Below are 22,561 nucleotides of genomic sequence, written 5' to 3'. Positions count from 1 at the left end.
GCATAGAACGGCCATCCTCAGTTTCTGTGGATTCAAAACCGATTCCCAAACGTTAAAAAACTTGTGTTCAAATTCACATATTTTTATCTATACAACGATCTATAACCTGTAATTTTATTCTATACAATTTATGGTGTAATTTTTATGTGAATTAGGGGGAATAGAAAATAAGGATGCTATCTCACACGTCATGTATCAAAAAAATGTGGTCTTCACTTTCAGTCTACATGCAATAGTGAGTTGAAATATAGGACTAACTATATATTTCTATCCTAAATGGAAATTATATGGCCTTCCAAATACCGTTTCGATTCCTAACATCACTGAAGAGACATTTATTGTCAACATCCGGATATGGTGTACAATTTTTTGCATCTCATTTTTGCGGTATACCATCTGTTCCGCAAGTTTATTGTTTTCTGTTTGGTATTAGATTAATAATTAAGATCCATTTTGTTACATCTGGTGATCGGTTTATTTGGCAATCGCCATGACCATCAGCAGGGTTTAAGAACATCCGTTGTTCGATCTGCTAGTCAAATGCGGTTTGTTGAAATATACTTTTTCACTTTTTTGGTCTCAGTTTGGAAAATGTTGTTTGTGCTGTATTTAGACCCCTCTACCAAGAAATTTGTTTTGCATGCACACCTATGAAAATTGCGGTTTTTATCCAACGCAATTATAGGTTTGAACGTTGTTTTCAATTTAGACTTGTATATATATATATATATATATTTGGATAGACCTTGGAAGTTCTTTTTGAAGTTTGAGATTACACTCTGATGTACACACGAAACGACAGAAAAATCGAAATTGTCCATCATCTAACTCTGTCAGAATCATAAGTATACAGTATTTCCCTAATATTCCTACAAGACGTTAGGTTTTAAACGACAACCAACCATTAGATTGTCTAGCCTCATCTAATATGACATATTGAATTGTGAATTAAAACGAAGATGTGTATTTAAGCGGGAAAATGATTTTCGTAATGCAAACATAATCATATGTATTAATCATAATTTAAAAGAAAGGGTGAATTATTTCAGAAATTTTAACATCTCACCCTGGGAATGACTACCTTTAGTAAAAAATAGTATTTTAGAAACGTTAAGACATCAGATTGTATTGACAATGACATATAAAACGCTTGAAGCAAACCCACAATAAAATAACATTTTTGCTGGTCTTCTGGACTGAATCCGTAAAAGAATACTGACTACTTACTATTTTCCATTTAAAATTATACAAGATGGATAAACAATTGCTTTATCCTTAGATTACAGACAATTTGTTTCTGAGACCGATTATGGAGAGAGACAGTTTTGACAAATAGATGTATAACTAATTATTGGCGTGAAACTTCACAGAAAATCTGTTCATGATTGGTATACAAATAGATATTGGCATAGCCATAGGTCTTAATCAATCGAGATGAGACTATCCATTCGGATGTGTATTATTCTTCAAATAATACAACTAAAGTAGTTCTTAATAGAAATGTAAAGAAAAAAATGATACGATGTGGGTAACCAAAAATATAAGTCGATGAAAAACCGACACACACAATGACCAAAATCAATAATATGAACAGACAAAAACACTACAAAGAAAATTAAAAGGTAATGAGCAACATGAACATCGAACTCATAGTGAACTCATTTGCTTCGGAGGGATTAGTTGTTCCTGCTCCACTAGCGAAACATGTCGTATTACTCATGTTTAAAAACGTTAGTACGTCATACCAAACATTTACTGATACATAATACCGACACCCCGGCCGTGATATGTTAATGTTAAAAACTCGTTTATCATTCGTAAAGCAGTTGAGTACGCATATAGGCCGAGAGCACAGATTTAAATATAAGAGAGATTGTATAATTGGTGGTGCTGATACAATATTTCGATACACAACTACATTTAATATAAGTAAAAATTAATCGTAAGGCACATGCGCATACGTGTATAACACTACCAAATTGATCGTTGATAGGCAGAAAGGGTACAACCCGCTCAGTAAAAAGTGCATGGTATACTCTAATGATTCAAACGATAAATTTCTATCTATACCTTTATATTTATGAATAATGGAATTGTATTAGAGCTTACGCAGCAACTGCCTCGGCCAAATTCTCCAAACGTTCCATGACTACAACAGTTATGAAATATAACAAGACGACCACAACAATAACAAATTCCTGACGCTTTGCTTGCATGAAATCAAGCAATTTCAAGTTCTTGCTTCTCAGTCAATTGAGTATTATATGTTTTACCTTGTAAATAACATCTACTGAAAAGTCTAAAAAGAAAGACGTAACAATCTAAATCGATTGATCATTGATGAACAAAACTGAATTTCCTGGAGTAGGTATATCTGAAGACTTATTGAAAGTCTTAGACTGCATGAACATCACTTATTTATTTATTGTTAAGTATTTTTCCACATCGGTTTAAATTAAAATGGCCGTTCATTCAAATCGAATTACTATAGCATTGGATAATTGGGCTCTATGTTAGACTAAATCATCATTCTATGCTATAAAAAACACTATGCAGTAGGTTTATCATAAATGACCTATTACAAACTTAAATTGCTTGAAATGATATAATATTAAAAACAGAATAATTCGTATTTGCCGTAAGATGGACAAAATGATGTAGTTCCCCCGATAATTGAAGTTACGTCATTTCAAATAAAATATTATTTATTATTTAAGAAATTTGATTATATTTGTGTTGCAGTATTTAAAAAACAATTATTCCATGTGTGATTAGAAAATTTCTTTAAATGGGATGTATTCGAAAAAAAGTATTTTTAAGTATTTTGAAAGTAAATTGTTACAATCATCTTTTAAATAAGACGAACGAATTTACAAAGAAAGTGCCGCTTCTTTATTAATCTGTCTTTGAATTGTTCTTACTTATTTTTATGTTGCTATGCAGCAAGTGTGGACACAGACTTGTGTTGTGTTTTGAGCGGATTTTTTATAATGACTTGTGCAGGGGTTGATACTGCAGATTGCCTGCAGGCGCAGATGCTATTAAAAATCTAAAATTCTGTTGTGTTGTCCGGTTGGCAAATATGGACATTATTTTACATTGAAATACGCAGATACTTAAGCAATAAACATTAACTATGATGGACAAATCTCAGAAGAAACACTTGGGAAATTACCATGACTGATATTGTCCTGCAAATATGTTGCAAATTTGATTTTGTCATGCCTAGACTCCCAAGATCAATCTGGAATTTAAAGAATTGAAATAAAAATAAAATTTGATCGAATCTTTGAAATATGAATTTAATGCAAGAATGGTGTCAATACTTCAGAATGTCAGAGACAAATTTGTTTCCTATATATAGAATTGAGTTTCAATCAGCTTAAAGTATCCTTAAAATTTCTCTTTGCATCACTCATTCAATATTTTTTATGGACGTCAAATGTCACAGAAAATGGGCATGTATTTAGAAATGAAAGCATACAATTAAAAAGGTGAATGTTGTGTGATATTATGGTATGATATGGTTGAATTTATGTGATAATACCAATTGTTAGAAAACACACTTAGATCTGTTCGATTGTTCTATAGGACTTTTCGAGTTTTTTTTCTTTCAATGTCAGATTTTTTTCGTTATGTATCTTACCTTGCATTTCTATCTCTAAGCATTACTGGTGACAATTCATTAGGAATATTCCTTAGCAGGAAATTTATAATTAGGTTTATGTTGTTTTTATTCACACTCTATATAATATTTGTTTTTCTTTCATTATTTTGTAAATAAATCAGGCCGTTAGTTTTCTCGTTTGAATTGTTTTACATTTGTCATTTCGGGGCCTTTTATAGCTGACTATGCGGTATGGGTTTTGCTCATTGTTGAAGACCGTGCGGTGACCTATAGCTGTTAACTTCTATGTCATTTGGTCTCTGATGGAGAGTTGTCTCATTGGCAATTATACCGCATCTTCTCATGTTTTTAAATTATATTTATATTATACATGTATTATATATTTATAAGAAACAGTCAAAATAAACAATCGGGAACTAGTTAAGCCCATAGAAATAGCGATTAAAACTCCGCGATCATTTAAGTATTTGTTTCTTTGCTGTCATGTTATTTTAAGTCAATGTATTTATATCTACTGATCGACTAACTTTCCGCATTTTACCTGTTTTAAGATATCTATTACTGCCATCATCGCCAATAAAATTATCCAATTTCAGAGATATATTATTCATTCATAATCATTTTCAAGGGACCTATGTCAATTAAGATAAATTTCGTTACTGATCAGTAAAGATGGAATAGAAAATAATCACATTAAGATAAAACTACATATCAATATTACGCAAACAATAATTTAGGTGTCAAACCACCAATTCACCCACTTCAATTTAGAAGTAGCCCTTCCCTGACACAAAAAAGTGCTTTTGATGTCATTGTTTACTTAAACTTACTAACAAATTTACAGAAATGAAACTTTTTGTGAAAGAGAAATATATGTAGATCATTTTGAGCCAAAATTTACTTATCTATGAGTTTGCATTAAAAATTGAGGATTAATGCGCTGCATAGTTTACTTATTTAAGATTTCCAGAAAACCAGGGGTTATTTTTGGTAGTATTTGAATTCTGAACGATGGTATATCATTACAAGACTTTAAACATTGGTTGAAAATTGACATGTAGAAAAGGGATACATGTACAATTCATGATATACCTGGTTTCGATTTGCAGAACGGGAATCGGTTCCAGGAAGAGCTATTTAGTATATTAAAAAGGAAGATATGGTATGATTGCCAATAAGACAACTTTCCACCAGAGTTCAGATGACGTTGATGTAAGTTCTTTTTGGTCGTATAGCTTCTAACGTTGCAGCGCACATTGTATTTACGCAGCTCTGGCTTTTCAAATGTTCAGGTTTGAGGGTTCCTCTAGCAGATAAAAAGCGCTTCTGGCGCACGAAATTAAGCGCTTCTGACGCACGAAATTTACAAAGCGTTTAATGCATCTATAAAAATGTTCAAATTCAAAAAGGGTTAGAATTTATTTTACCTTTAGTTTTTAATAACAACTCGTCTTTCTATTTTTGAAGAGATTTTGTGTAGCAAGTCTACAAATAGCAATTTTACAATTAAGGCAAGCCTTAATTATATCAATCATCTTTAAACCTCTTTCCTTTCTTCCATTAACTGGTTGTTATAAACAACTTTTACAAATTCAGACAGACCTATATAATACATAAAAAGTGTATTTATAAAAATATCGAACTCCAAGGTAAATTAAAAAAAGGTGAAGTCCATTAAACCTGACAAAACCAAACGTTTGAGTAAATCAACCTTTTGAACGACTGAAAACAACTGTCATATTTCTTACTTGGTACATGTACAGGCATTTTTCCAGGAAAATGATGAAAAGATTTGCAGGAAATTAACAAAGATATCGGACAGGAAAAAATACCACACCAATCTTTTACAACTAAATCCTCCGTGAAAGTAGACAAATTGCCAAGACCAACAACAAAATAAAAGTTGTCGAGAAAGGCTGATTGGTAACGGGACACAACAAATGGTGGCATCAAACCTGTTTTACGTATACGCACACAAACTTTTCCGTTTGACATCGAATTGAATGACCGGAAAGGGTTAATTCTCTAGTTCTCCATTTTTGCAAAATCAATGGTTCAAATTATCTTGAGTTAGATACACAATAAACTTGTTATTATGTCCTATATCACAAAAATGTTTCTTTGTCTACCGCAAAAAAAAAGAGTAAAATAAAATGATGTAGGAAACGGTAGATGATTACGTCATAAAATTTCCATATCACTTTTATGACGTAAATCTTTTGTTAGGCGTCATATCATATTGAAAAAAGTTAAAGGTCATCAATTACTTTCCTCGTTCAATGACTTTGGGGATATTATTAATTATATTCGACACGTTCAACCTTTCTCAAAAGGTACGGAGAGCTTCGAAGTGTCATAAATTACTTCATCATTAAGCAATAATTACTGGTCGGGTCTTGATTTCCTGACGTCCTGAAACGGACTTACATCGTCGTCATGTACACATGTATAAACGGTTTGCTTACCATGACGCTAACCAATGACACAAGACTCAACATAGAACGTTGGAATTATGATCAATTATGCGGATTCTTTGATACCTAATTTTATTACGTTGCATTTACATATACTTTTGCCAGGTGTCACAATCAGATAAGACTCAATTACGAGATTTCTAAATCAAAGTTGAACAAATATCTTATATAATATAGAGTAAGTTGCACATTACTGATAAGCTGTCAAAACCAATTTATCAAGCAGGTTTTTTTGTTTTTGTTTAGACAGTATTAATTGTGTTATATTTTCATATTATCTATTTTTTATCGTATCTTTCTGATCAACGATAATTGTTAATCGAGAATATCGATAACCCAATTTCACACATTTATAATTTACTTAATCCATTTTGATTCAGTATCCTTTCTTTCATAATTCAGTTAAAAGTGTTGATAACATCGGTCAATAAAGTAACTTCTGGTATCATAAATGTAAGAACGCAAATGCTTTAGGATATTACATTTCTGTATATAAGTCTTTGAATTCTGTCAGTGTACTTCTTAGTTCAATATTGTTTTTATCTCATAGCTTTAAGCTGTTGAAAATATTAACACTGCAAAAAAAATATGAATTCATTTGTAACGATGAAGTCGATACATGTAAGACATTTTGGAATAATCTAATGGGATGTTTTATATCAAATTGGTTACATGTCAATAATGACGCTTATATGTTTATTGGCAGACAGTTTAAACCGGTGATGTTGTATGTCCAAATACAACGCAAAATCACTGACTGCACGTGGTCTCCATGACAACATTACACAATACGTAGGATTAATCAAAATAAAACAAACGAAAATTTTAATTCAACTTGTAATTTACTGATTTCAGTATTAAAATTCAAGCATATGACTTGAATGCTTTTTGCAGTTGTATATGACTTGAATTATTTTTGCAGTTTTATAGGTTTGTAACTGCGTTGACCGTTGGCGTTTTATTTATATTTTTTTTTGCGTCGACCAACGCATCCATATTCAAATAAAAGTATAATAAGAAGCATTAAGTTCTTACATATCTATTCAACGAATATATGTTTCAATTGTTGTATCCACAATCCGGTCCTCCTTTCCTCTATTTTAAATGTAATATCATTGAATGCGACTTATTACCAATTTGTAATTGCCACGAACTACACGACCGGTTCCACAGACATAAAGGCAGATTAATTACTACATGCAGTGTCTTTTTCATAAATGTGTCACTCGTGACTTTCTGTCGGTTCTTAACTTTTAAAATTGAAGGAGTGTGTCTAACATTGTATTATCTAACCTATACTTATACCACTCGAATCTAAATAGCGCTCACCTACTATGATACTATTAATTATAACATACGCCTCTTAACATGTGTCAATGTTTCTTTTCCTACAAAGGTTGTGCTTGTCTTCAGGGATATTACACTAAAAGATTGCTTTGCTTGTGGAAGTCAATATGATGTATATTGTTTCTGAACTAGTTTAATAAAAATGAAATTGAATATTTTGACTGGAGATATTAGTTAAAAATACCTGTACCATATAAAAACTGGTGATATTAGATTTTTTTTAAATGTTGAACATCATTTAGATATGACAAGGCTAATACTTTTCCAATGGACTTTATCGATGCAAAACTCAATCCATCCGAGTATCATTAAATACTGGGGCGGGGGGGGGGGGGGGGGTCTGTTTGTTTGTATTTTGTTTGTTTGTTTTTTTGTTTGTTTGTTTTTTTTTTTTGGCGTTTGTTAGTAATTACTGATATAATTAACATCTTTATTCATCTGTCTGCTGATATGAAAGGAATTTAAGAAGTTCATCTAAAAGTTTCACGGAAATTTTGCTATATTGTTATAGAATAAAATGACAATTTAAGCTAACAATCCAAAATACTTATTTAAATGTCCTTAACATTAACGTTTCATTTTGACATCAGGGTAAAATGCTTTTCAAATGCTGTGCCAAATTGTATTGGTTTATAGTTTTGAAGTGAGAAAAAAAAGATGTGGTAGCGTATAGTATTTGAAATTTCTGTTTAATAACCTCTGAAAATTAAAAAAAAAAACTGATTGAAAATCAGATGCAATAAAGTTGTGGTCATCGATATATTAATTTATTCGTTCATCAACTTATTTATCAATTTTTTTAATTTGTTTATCCAGAGTCATATATACACAGAGATTGGCAACTCCGTGAAATCACGTTAAATCACGCGGTCATGTGTATATGATGTCTCTGGTTTATCTATACTTTGTTCTTAAAATATGTTTCACTATTTAGTAAAACGAATTGTTCTCCTTTGATTAAAACGACTTAGGAGATACTAAATCATTTTATCTTAATATTCTAATTCATTTACCAACATAAGATGAATTGAGAAATTGCGTAGCATTAATTTTTCGAATTGAGACTATTTTAGACGGTTCGATTGGTTCATCTGTCTTGAACGAGTCACGCCTCATGTAATCTGCAAAGACGGATGTTGACTTTTTTGAAAAATTGGTCCTTTCGGAATATGTACAATAAATTATTCGGAACTAATATGCGGAGATGGAAACGACTTGTCTACGAATAAGCCTTGAAATCATAAATCTCCGCCTCAATTGTCTGCTAGCTGTTTCAATATTTATTTTAGTGGGAAACAATTGCTTTGAAAAATTAACTCGCTGATATTATATTGTTTTCATGTAACGAAAACTAATAGGCACGAATTCGTTGGATGTGAACTAATTGAAATTTTGGTTTGCGGACGAAACGTAGTTTATTAGTTTACTATACTAGTAGTTTAAATTCGGCTTTGAACTAACTTTCAGTTACTGCGAATACTCTTTGGTCGAAACTTTTGGTTTTCGTCTTTTTGCTAGTTTTTTTTATTGTTATTTTGTGCTCAGTGCCGATCTGATGAGCCGATTCGTTTCCAACTGAAATGTACAGTGTGTTCCTATATTGTGCTATTACACCAATGTCCAAGGTAAAAGGAAGGGTTGAGCGTTCACAAACATGTTTAACTCAACCACATTCGTAATGTGCCTAGATTCTTATCCAGGGGCCTGTTATCAAGTGATTGTTGTTGGTTGTTGTCTGCCTGGATTGTTTTTCGTATTTTTATTTAGTTTAAATCAGGCCGCTTGTTCTCTCTTTTAAATGTTAAATTTTGTCATCTATGGTTCTTTAATAGGCTTTAGATTTTTCATCCAGGTTTTTTTTACAGCTACATATAAGAGGGTGTGAATGAGGGATCCTTCATTTCTGAATTCTTTAATTTTTTAGGTCATTTTTCGCTATTCTTTATAAATTTTACCCTTCATCCTCTATTCTTTATATTTTAGCACCCCATTATTCTCTATTCTTTTTTTTTTAACCCTTTATTCTGCACATTTTACCCATTATTCTCTATTCTGTAAACCCCATCCAGACCTTCATATATATTTTATGAGCCCTGTTTATTGTGGAAAAGCGTATAAGGTGTCATGTAGTAGTGCGCATCCTGGTCTGTTTGGTGTTTTGTGGATATATAAGTGTCCATTTGATAATCATAATACATCTCCGTACTATTTCAATTGTCAAAGATACAACGGTCATTTACGCGTTGGAAGTTTTCAAGATACTTAGACATTTAATTCGTGTTTGATGACAGCCTGTTATTAACATTTAAACTAGCTACAGACAAAAACATTCTTTATTTGTCAGAATGTTTAAATTTGCCTTCGTCAATTTACCAATTAGTCTGCAGAAATTGGTCTAGCCGGACAAAAAATGATAGTTCGACGGAGATGAGGTACTTTATTTTGATGAATTAAGTCAAATAATATTTTCTTGTATATTGTTTAAAGCCAATCTATTGACTGATCAATTGTTATGTGTTTATTTATGGGATAAAGTTGGCTATTTTAGTCTCTATTTTTGCATATCTATATCCCGTTTGTCTTATCCGTGGATGTAGACATCTTTATAGGGAATTAGATGGGCTCAATAAGCATATTGTTTTTTTGACGAAAGTGATATTTACAGTACGAGCTACCTAGTACATCACAAATAACTAATTTGTAAATATTGATGTCGGACTGTTATAACATTAACGGTACCAATTTTACTGCAATAGATGCGCATTTCGACAATAAACGTCTCTTCGATGATACTCGAGACAAACATATTTGAAAATCCAAAATGAAGAGCGTATAAATCGATTGCAAAAAGGAAAAGTGTATCCGAATAAGACCTTTGCAAGAGGGAGATATATTCCTTAATTTAAAATAATTTCCAAAATTTTGCAACAGCAAATTTTAATAAAAAAAATATCCGTATTTTCATGCCAGTACCAAAGTACTGACTACTAGGCTGAAGATACCTTCGATGACTAACAGTTCACCAGCAGAGGTGCCAACCCAGTGGTAGTAATGACATTAACGGTACCAGTTTTACTGCACCAGATGCACATGTCTGTAACCGTCTGCATATCTATTCACAGCCCCCAAAATAGAAACTGGATATCAAACACAACTTGATACGGATATTGTGTAATTAATTATAAATTGGTTAGTCTATCTTATTTTTTTCTTTACTACGCTGTGGATTCACTCTTCATTCTACATCGTTTAAAAATAAAATCCACATCCACATGCAAAAACTGGCTATTCTGTAAGAAAAACTTGTTCTGGTGTTCTTCTTTTATTCCTTTTAAATGGTAATTGAGAGGCCACTATTTTAATTGAGGCAACGAATATAAGAAAAGTAATGTCAAAAATTGTTTTCAGGCAAGTATGGTTTTTGTTATCCTTGTATGAGAATATAAATATAATCGTTTCTATAACGAACCGATGTAGAGTCAAATTACATTGCCGACCCCCCCCCCCCCCCCTCTATTTGAGTAATACCGTTTGAACTACCCCCATACCTTTGGGAAAGTCCTCATTGTTTGTAACTTGGACAGGTCAATCGGTCCTTCAAAACCATGGCAATGAATAAATGTTCACGAAATGATTTCAGTACTTAATATGCATGTCCATTTCATATTTATTTTTTTTTAAAGAATTTTTGGGGTGTTTGATTGCAAAAAAACGGATTGATTTCGATGCCTTGTCACAAGTCGAAAAATTAGTAGTTGGGAGATAATTTTTAATAAACACCCTCTGTTACAAAAACAGTAGGGTTCTACACAGGCACTTGTCTCTGTAAAAATATCATATATACCTTAATGTTATGGTATATAGGCACATTTTGTTTAGTGTTATTTTTTTCTTCAAAAGTGCCTTTTGGGTTTTAGGATTCTTTCCTAATTTCATTTTAAGGTGGATCATCGGTATATATTTCCGCAGATAAATGTTTTAATATTTTGCCCAAATGTAGATTTTACCATGCTTTTTTCAAATATAAAATAAAAAGCATGGGTCACCGGTATTACAAGCTACAAGTCGTGCAAAATTGCCCAATTTTGCATTGATTATTCATGAAAAACTTTTTCCTGTAAATAAAATAAAATCTATGAGATAGAATTTTGAAATAAAATATGAGAAGATAAGTTTTATAATATGCTTTAAGAAAATAAAAAGAAAACAAAGTGTCACCGATTTCGTTTTCTTGCTACAAGTAAAAAAATGATAATTTCGTTAACATTCCTTTTTTAAATTTTTACTATTAGAGTTACCTCCCTTTAAATGGATAAGTTGAAAAATTGATTAAACAAATACAAATATCTGATATTTGTTAAAACAGTGTGAATAATGCAATATTCTTTATTGAAATAAACAAAATAAACAGCCTTGCACATTAAATAACAATATGTCTCAAAATTTGCAGATTTAACCAAAGAACTAGACCCATTTTGTACTAATATTTTACAATCTAAGATGGCGGTATACAGTTAATCTATCCTAAAAGACCAAATGTCATTTATATGCACGATTTTTTTTGCTTTACAAAATTTTTTTGAGGTAAAATTATCGAAATATTCTTTATTAAGCTGAGGACAACCCATGCTTTGCAAATTTTAGGGGGCGCATGTCCGCCTCACCACTGCCTGAATCCGCCCCTGATATTTTGATTCCTGTGAATATTCACTGATTAAAAAATTTACAACACCATGTAAAGTGTTCAATAGTACATAGAAATTATCCTTAAGCCTTAGTAACATTTTGTGAATAAGGTAGGAATAATCAAAGCATATTATCGAGATTCTTCTGACATTTTAATTTTACTTTGTGCGAGTGTTTGTGTATGTAACAGTTAATATTCTACTCCAACCATTATCGGAAATTACCCCTCGTCACCCTCCTTATAATCCTCAAACTCATTGTCCATGAATGATTTAAACTATCTGGACAAATCAGCTTTAAACATTTTATTCCAGACAGTATTAATAATTAGTTTCGGTTGATAAAAAATTGATATGAAACAATCAGAAAATCTTACAAGCGAACATAAAATTATCTTTTTTTCCATTTCACTGGAAATTATAAAACAGTATCTAATATCACAGAACATGTGGGTTTACATTGTAGAGCTTATCCCTTTCATAATGCTTCATATTTATCACAAATAAAAAGTACTCAAAAGTTGAATCTCAAAATGGGAATGAACTTGATGATTGTTGATTCAAAAATAAGATGTGGTATGATTGCCAAACAAACAAAAAAACAACTCTCCACCAGAGACCAAATGACGAAGAAGGTTAGCAACTACGGCCTTCAACCATGAACAAAACCCATACTGGGTCGCATTTCTTCAAAATTTGTGTATGCTATATATAAACTCTAAATGGAATAGGGTTACATAAATATATTTTGGGGTCAGTAGTGTTTTTTCCTACATACAAAAAGTATGAAATGAATTATCCTGTAATAAAATAACTTGTTCGAAATGCTAAAGAGTTTCAGATTAGATAGTTGAAATACCTTATACATTTCATTAAGTTAATGAAATGACGCCCACGTTGCAATATTCAAAACTGCTATACAAAGCACAAGAATGAAAATTCTTTCCAAGAATACTGAAGTCCGCGAAAAAATGAATATAATATTCCATTTGCAACAACGGGAAAAACAGCTACAATAGCTGGATAAACTATTCCAGGCCTATACACAGCAAACGGCACAACAGGGATATGACAATAATGTTGACTTGTTAAGTGTATCACTTATATGTGACTACAACGGGATGCATACAGTTGGTGACGAAATTAAAAGTCTGAACAGCTTTCACACATACATGCTCCCCTTTTCCTCCCTTTTATGGACAGTAGTGTACACAGTCTATCCTTCCCAAGAGTTTTCTCTTGTTGCCAAAAAAATAATATTGGAATTTAACTCCATGTGAAAAAAGGCAAACGATACAAAGGGACAATCAAAGAGACAATAAATTGTTTGATTCAAAACAAATTTTGAAAGGAAAAAACTACATTGTTTCAGAAAAAAGAAAAAGACCTAATTGATTTTCTGTTACAAGTTAGTGACGGGGGAAAAACGACACTGAGATTACAAAAATTGGTTCATGTATGTGCATGAGAAAAAAAATGCCCCTCCCCGCCAAGAAAAAACCCCGACTTATGTCGAAGAAAAACGATCAAAAGACGAGGGTCTGATATACACTACACAGAAAACTGAAGACCGCATCACGACCCTCACCAATAACAGGGGGTGATCTCAGGTGAAAGTTGTATGGAGTACTGAATCAACCATAGTATTTAAACGTCTTAACTTGAGATCGCCCCTGGAACCCAGTTGTTGGTTTAACACCACTGCTCAATGTCTACCATTTATAATATTTTCTTATAATCATAATTTTCATTATGTCGCGAATTCTTAAAGGTTGCGTTAAAATTCAATTTGATTGTGTCACATTCAATACTTTTATCAGCAGAATGTTAACAGTAAAATATCTCATCTTGAGTAAAATAACATTTTATTTAAGCATTCATCGTACTGTTCTGTTTTTCTTTTTATGCTGATTAAAATATTTATTGCTACTCGATGATCCAGCTTACACAAAATTAAATGTGACCAGAGTCACGGTTAAGTAGAATACAAATAATCAATTTTCATTAAGAAATGCACATTTATACCCCAAGGTGTTGAAGGCAAACAATACAACAATATACACAATAAAGACTTGCATGACTAATGTATTAATTATTAATGCATAGAGAATTCATTTGAAGTATCATTAAAATGTACATATCCTTTTCAATTTTTATTTCAATTATAAAACAACAAAAAAGTCAAATGAAATATGTATGGTACGTACACTGTACCAAAATTACGCCAAGTAAGAAGAACCGTTCCATAAGTTATAAACATGGTTTAAAAAAAAGTCATTGGTTTATTAAGTTTGATAAATGTGTGTACATTAGAGATGTGATGTCATTACAAACTGCTCACGTGCAATGTACTCCGATCTTAATCGACCAGGATTGCTAGTTCTTCTACCGAAGGTATGTGGTTCTCTCAATTAAGACACTCCCGCTTCCTCCACAAATAAAAACTAGCCGCCGATATATAGCCAAGAGTGCCGAAAGTGGCGTTAAACACCAACAATCAATCAATCAATCTAGCAAATGGTCCACTGTTACAAATTATTTTCACCAAGATCTATTTTCGAAATACAAAATGTTGAAGCCAAAGTTGTTGAATTCAAAGGTAAAGGTTAGCGAATCAAGTTGTTTAACCTGAGCAATTGTTATTTCAACACATTAAAAGTAGTTGAAAAGCTTTTGATGGTATTTGATTTGAACAGAACAGTTGCAAGAAAATTGTTACAGATAAATGGTCTCTGGTGAAAAAAAAACTCAACAGATCAGGATAAGTTTTAAAACATGAGATCTCAGAATGGCGGCAAAAACGAACTAGTATGGACGATATAATGGAGTTTGACTTAATATAGTCCTAGTTTGTGAGATTTCAATTGTTTACTAGCAAAGAATGTAGGAAAATTGACATTCCAAAAAGATAATAGTAGGCCTAATCCTCCTCTTTTTTCTCTGTACTGAATTAAGCGTTTAATACCAAGTGATAAGACAACATTTGATTTGTAACAACAATATTGTAAACAGATAACAATTTCCCGCCAACAAAACTTAGTAATCAGTATTGAATCTACCACATTGAAAAAGTTTGAACAGTTTTAGAATGGTCTTTTGGCAAATGAATTAAATGAGATATTTTTGTAATTGGAAAATACAAAAGGTTGTAATCAGAAAACGAAAGTCGCACATTTCTTATCTGACGATTGAAAAATTGCGCATTTTCCTTTTCACATTTGTATTTGTACCTATTGAAATATTTTCTACATTAATTCGATGTTGTGATTTATGTATAGTCAAACCGAACAAATAATTGCAGTCTTTATTGTTTACTCGTAAAATACTTCATAAATGTTTAAATATCATTTTATTTGACAACTGTTATTCTAACGGAACTTGTTTTATAATCTTTTAAATCATAAACTTGTTTGAATAACATTTATATAAACATAAATGTCAACAACATACATTCAATTTGTCAGTATAAGAGTGCTCAAATTATCGTAAAACTTCCCGATTACCACTCTAATACAAATTAAATATTAAAGATTTATATTCTATTCAAAGCTACTTCAAACTATACTTAAAAGAGATTTACGTAAATGATAAAAGGAAAAATTGATAAATTTGGATATCAAAGAAAAATTGGAACATTAGAAGATAATGAGTGTAAACCTTGGCTTGTTGTTAAAGAAACAAACTATTGATTTAATGCTGTAACATGCTGCAGTTATGTTATCTCCAGATACAATATTAAACAGTTCGTAGATTTCAAATTTTGACAGTATAAATGGTCGTTAAGAATGTAAAATGCACGATTTAAGTAGAAAGATAATTTTTTTCTTTATAAACATTTTAAAGTGCACAAAAACTATGCATCTTGCATTATCAAGTATGATTTTCTTACAAATAATTTTTTCATCGTTGAAATGTCAAGATTATGAAAAGCTCACGTATCTTATTTTCCCGCTTTAATGAAGAAAAGAGAATGGGATGGGATGGATTGGTGTTTAAATTTCGAGGGCAATTATAACATGCATATCAGGACGAGAACATATCACTATGATCAGAATATGAATCCTGCTTTGTACTAGGTTGATACTCTGGGCCTGATTTTCAACATGCTAGTTTACAATTGGTGACAGTCCACAGGAAGACATGTTATCGAACCAGAATACCTTATCCACTGGTACCACAAAAGGAGAAGCAGCAAATACAAATTTCGAAGTACTTGGTTTGACCCGGTCGAAATTCGAATGCCAGACCGCCCTAACTAAAGGCGAGCATGCTACTCAGAAATCAACAAAACTTGAGGAGGAATAAACTCAAAATGATAAAGAAAAAACACCATGACCCCACTACGGAACTAATGATCAACGCAAGGACAAAGTATTGTAAACTGACAATTCCAGTGCCTATTGATATTACAAGAAGTCTCTTACAAGCGTTCATACAGTGAACCAAATGAAATTATTTCTTTTAATTGTAAAAGGGGTTATTTTAAAGAATGCAATATTACTGTTTTTGTGATCATTTAATGAGTTCAGAAATATTTTAAAATATACCAAACATTTGTTTTAAGATATGCCAAAAAAGCAATAGACGACAATGTTAAGGTAGGAATGTCCGGCTTTTGTTTGAGCTAGATAAGCTGTCATACACTGGTACAATTTTGCGTAAAGAATTGCATCGATTCCAGTCGAATGGATGGATAGTTCGCACATTATCGGAAACAGCAGACAATATTGTTCCACGCGAGATTTCTGAAGTCTGACACAACATGCTTGTGCAACAATGGTTTGAATGAATAATTAAATAGATTGCATTTATAAATTTCTTATAATTTTTGTACGTAAGAATGGATCACAATTAATGAACAAAGATAATATTATCGCCCGACATACTTTGCTCTTGAAGAATTTTTCAAGCCATCTAATATTTTTGAGTTAATATGAGCCTTGTAACCTTAAGGAGACACCACATACAGTGTATCTCAATTTTCACATTGCCTAGATGTTTCTCTACTTTTTGTACTTCCGATTGGAATAGATCTACTTGTTAAGTTGCTATAAGAAAATTCTCTTGACATTTAATGAGTTGGAATATTCTGTTGTGAAGTTGGAGTACGTATAAACAGGATTGCCACCATGAACGTATATTTGTTTGTGTATTCGGAAACTCTTCATTGGACATAGTATATAAAAATAAGGATGATTGCCAATGAGACAACTTTCCACCAAAGTTCAAATAACGTGGGTAAGCAATTATAGGTAACCTATATATGTATATACATATTTGCATTGTTTTGCTAAAACTTAAGATCTGTTTTAGCACACAAAAAATCGTTTCATTAATCTATATAACTGTAAGTTTTGCTTTCAGTTTGGGCTACAAATCCTGGTCATGTACGTTTTTGATTGACCCCAGGGGATCTTAACATTTGAAACATGCAAATGACGTGCATACTTCAAATGTTAACCAAATATTTAACTTTATTTTGATATCCTGTGGCAATTTGAAATATTAAGTGGCGCTGAATTTGCCAGTAATACACAACAGTAAGTTCAGTATTGGTAATACGCATGAATAGTTACCAATTTTAGACCTGTAGAAATGTCTGATGTTATTTTATTTACTGAATTATATCAAAACAACTGGATACAACGAACAGAGAATAACTGAAAAAAGTATGCATGCAATAGTTTGATTACGTGTAGAAAAAGACTAATAGTTAATCTAAATCTGAACAATCACAATTTTTTCCTCATTCAAACGTTTCAGTAGATTTTGTGGCTTTTCTTTTATTTCCCTTTTATATATAGCTCATCACATTTTCAAGTATTCATATATATATATATATATATATTTTTTTTTGGATTAACCTGCTCAACTAAAAAAAATCAAATTTAAGTATATATATATATATATATATATATACTTAAATTTGATTTTTTTTAGTTGAGCAGGTTAATCCAAAACATTCTTTCGGTCGCACCAAAGTTTCAATTTTCAAATAAAGGTCAAATTAACATTGCAAAAATGTCAAAACAACGGTGGATTTCGAAGGGCTAATCAAATAGACATGTACTTTGACCTATAATGGTTTACTTTTACACATTTTGACTTGGATGGAGAGTTGTCTCATTGGCACTCATACCATATCTTCTTATATCTATATAGAAGCAAATAGGAAACTGTTTCTGCAATACCAACATTGCATGATATCCTCAGTGTCTTATATGTTAAATGAATTGATTGACTCTGTCGTAAAATCGTCAGAAAGTAACAAAATTATCGTTGAATATGATAGTATTCTTACACGATACTAAACATAAATTGACAGTGGACAATAATAGTATAGCAAAAGTACAATCAATCTGCTTCTACAGAAAGAATAATTTCGGGAAAAATTTTCTACAGAAGACCACATGCATTCGTTTGATGACCACATGTATTCGTTTGATGACCACATGCACCCTGTTAGTTATTTGTTGATTTTTGTTATCATGAATCTAAAGAAAATTATACGGATTATATTTCACCAAATGTACAGATTTTTTTACCAACTTAATAGCATTCATATAAAAGAGGATAACTTTCTTTATATCTTGTCGTAACATTAATTTCAATCGACATTATCTAATCCCCCGTGTTGTTTATGTTGGTTTTATGAGAAAGGAAGAAATATGCGATCTGAATCTTGTACAGCTTTTAGGAGTCAAGAAAAGAAATAGTGTGTCTTGTGCATGTAGTCTAAAACAAACTTCTGTTGTAATAATGCATATCAATAACAGTTTGACCTACTGACTAACTGTTCGTTTGAACTTTCCTTCAGGTCATCTCATTTCGATTTCAATTCGTTATTATTATTATTCTATGCTTTTGAATATTCGAATAATATTGTTAACACTTGTTTAATTTTTAATTCTTAAACAAAATATAACGTGAAGTCGAAATATTTATCAAATGATGCATAATTGTCAACAAACTTTAGGTGAGGTATGGACAAAAATTTGTAAATATTTTAAACTTTCATTATAAAAAGTCACCATGTGACAAGGAAGAGGATGAGATCAGTTGAAACAAGTTGTTTATGTTATCACAAAATACAATATATGGATTAGGTCCATATCAAAATGCAATATATAGTGTCACCCCCTTTGGAATTACACGACGAAAAACAAATAAAAAAGGGTACAAAAAAGAAGTTTGATCTCTTGAAAAGAGTGAGTTCAAGAGTATATAATACATGGATTAGGTCCATATCAAATTGCAATATATTGTCACTCTCTTTTGAATCACATGACGAAACACAAATAAAATAGAGTACAAAAAGTAGTTTGTAAAGTGTGAGTTCAAGAGTAGACATATTAGATAAAGTTCAAGATTACTTACCCACAGTGATTTCTTTAGGAAGACAATTAGCACACCTCAATGTCAACCAGATCAGGAAAACACATAAAATAATCCTCTCAGGTGATATCATAATGAATTAGGGGTAGCATACTCCCCGATGCTTACTTCAAAAATCCTCATACAGTCAAATATATAATCTACTTTTTGAAACTGCAAAACGCCACATTCTACCACAAACACTGATCTTTGTTTGTCATTCGATACCCCTCTGAACACGTGTTTTATTAAGATACTTTGAATATTATTATTATTATTAAATATAAGTTGTTACTTATTTCCTCTGTAAAGTTTACTAGTTATTTGCTGTTAACTAAAGTTGATTTCTCCAATAGGACCGATTATATTCGATTAGTCAACTTATTAAGTAATTCAGATTCCCAGAACATTATATTTCCGAGCACGTGGCAACAAGAATTGTACAATAACGCTTTTGATCGTTACCTATGCGTTATCTGAAACGATGCAGTCCACATGGGAATTCCACTAGAGCATATTCCAAAACGTGATGCAGACAATGAAAAAATTGAATTAACTTAAAACTTTGACAATTGGCTATCAAAAACCTGCGACACACACCGATGGGAATATCGGAATTGAAGTTATAGGATAGTGATCCTTTAATTTCTCCAGATCGAACTGAAATCACACAGGCGATTAAAGATCTAAGTCCAATTTGTTGCTTATATTAATATTTTTATCGTATCTAAGAATTCAATCAATTGATCGAATTTCAATGTACAATTATATATGTCAACACAGGAAATTATAGAGTAGAGAAAACTGTATTTAGACGTATATAAGAGGGGGACACCCACTCTTCATTTACCGATTTCACAATTCTATTGTACAAATAATTTTCCCATCGTATTTTTTACACCACTGCTTCCACCAATAGTTAAGTTACTGTCGATATACAGTTTAATTGATTCTGATGTATACCAGAAGTGCTCAAAAGAACGTCCTATACTTCTTGAATACGATCAAACCACAAATGTCAATATCAAAAAGAAACCCGCTAACAATTCTCCGAACTTTTTTTACATTCTTCTTTCATCTTCATGATCCAAGTGTTATTATAAATTTTTATACACGCGATTAAGTCAGAAAGTAAATCCAATCATAATTGTCTCTAAACGTTTTATTAGTCGTACAGTAACTCTCTATGATATTAGGAAATTATGAAATAAAACATGAATAATCCCATTTTAATATTTCTGCTTGTGATTTTCAAAATAATAATAATTCAACGCGGATTGCAATATCGTTTGACATTAATAAAGAAAAACTATTAGGCGAGTTTTCTGAATTCCTTCTATCGAAATCTTCATGGAGTTTTTTCCCACTAATTGGTATTACAGGCGGTGCACAGACAATAAAGCATTTCAAGCTTGTAAAAACTTGGGGAATATCAAATGGTAAAAGTCAATTTGTAAATTGGCTTTGCAATGCGTTATCAGTGGTAACAATATTGTAACAAATATTCACTGTCAGTTTCAATAAGTGGTTTTAAATAATTCACGAATATATATTTTAATCTTTTTATTTTATATGTATAATTTATTTTACAGAATGTAACAAAATAAAAATATAATTTTGATTAGTAGGAAAGAAGATCTAAAATCTTGAAATAGTATCAGGCAAAAAGTTGAAAAAGCATATAAAATGCGGTCAATTGATTAACTGAATAAACATATAATATAAATTATTGAAAAACAATAGCGCTCATCTTTGTGTGCGTTTCATAATGAATTTTCCGCCAGCATGTAAACTAAGCCGTATTTGATTTTCGCTAATGTATATTCAAACGCAAAACGGCAGTAAATAACATTTGTGTGATTAACCTTGCGTATGATTTTTATAAAAACCTAGAGATATTTGGTTTCAAGGGGGGCTGTATCATCTTACCAGAGGTACATTGTTGACGGTCTAGTCTGTCATATGATACTCGTATCTTACCGCGAGATCAGGAGATTGTGGTGAGATTATAACGAGATCTTGATGACATTTGTATGTAGCGGAATTGGATGTCATTTTGATAAGGTCTTAATTAACTATAATTATGAACTAAATTATTTTAAGGTATTGGGTGTAAGAATTTAGTATTTATTGAAAACATTATTTTTGAATAAAGTTCGGACCTCTATCAATGGTTACAAATGCGAAATAATTTTAATGATGTATTACCATTGCAAGACAAAGCACGTTATTGCATCATCCGAAACATAACAAAAACCGGAGAAACCTGCTTCACGTAAACATGCACGATTACAAATTAACTAGAACATACCCGCGAAATCGCGGGCATTTAGAGCGTTGTTGATGGTATGTAAACTGTTGTAGGGTGAATTTTTGTAAAAGATTTTATGACTGGAGTATTTCAGGAACGTTATCAAAAGTCAAAGGTACTTGGGGACAGTACAATTTTTTAGCCCTCCCCCTTTTTTCCAAAGTCCGTTATTTTTTGGTGTTTTCTGTTAATTTCAATTATATTAGCGTTTTTTTTTCTGTACACTATGAACATACATAATCATAATAACATTTTCTATATAAATACACTTTATTTCATAATTTGGTATTTATTATCAATCCATGGAATTAAACTTGGAATTGATAGCAAATAGCAAATACACTGTATTTACATTGTATACATGTATGTTTGTTCATAGTATACAGAAAAACGCGAAAATAATTGTCCTGTCCCCTTGTACCTATGAAAATAATGTGTAAGTTTAAGTCTTATCTATGACTTAAAAGTCAGTCCGAGGACGGAAACAATATCCGGACGTCTTTATTTTCGTTTTTCTCCCAAAAAAACCCAAACGAAATATTTATAAGCGAGGATGACAAATGCGACTATGCATGGTACCTATAGGACATAAAAGCATGATGATTCATTTAATGTGGAAGGAAGAGAAGCGACACACAAAATGAGGTCTTCTCATTTAATAGTATAGAGATCTGATTAAAAATTGAGTGACTCTTTTTATATTTTTACTTGGTTGAAAAAGGGTGACTGAAGCACATTTTAT

The 22,561-nt window shown here is 31.6% G+C and overlaps 1 protein-coding gene across 2 annotated transcripts in view; it reads right to left on the bottom strand.

The window, feature by feature from the left end:
* The window catches only part of LOC127724227 (glutamate receptor ionotropic, kainate 2-like), an 88,593-nt gene extending 67,662 nt beyond the window's left edge, over positions 1 to 20,931 (bottom strand). For both annotated transcript variants that reach the window (XM_052231125.1, XM_052231127.1), the window contains exon 1: positions 19,512 to 20,931. In XM_052231125.1, coding sequence (XP_052087085.1) covers positions 19,512 to 19,602 — 91 coding nt within the window. In that variant the 5' untranslated portion in view covers positions 19,603 to 20,931. The remainder of the gene's footprint in view (positions 1 to 19,511) is intronic.
* Positions 20,932 to 22,561: the final 1,630 nt, after the last annotated feature.

This window comes from Mytilus californianus, unplaced genomic scaffold (assembly GCF_021869535.1).
Source record: "Mytilus californianus isolate M0D057914Y unplaced genomic scaffold, xbMytCali1.0.p SCAF_14, whole genome shotgun sequence".
Classification (NCBI taxonomy): domain Eukaryota; kingdom Metazoa; phylum Mollusca; class Bivalvia; order Mytilida; family Mytilidae; genus Mytilus; species Mytilus californianus.
Note: the sequence above shows the minus strand (reverse complement) of the source record. Positions and strands in the feature narration are given on the sequence as shown.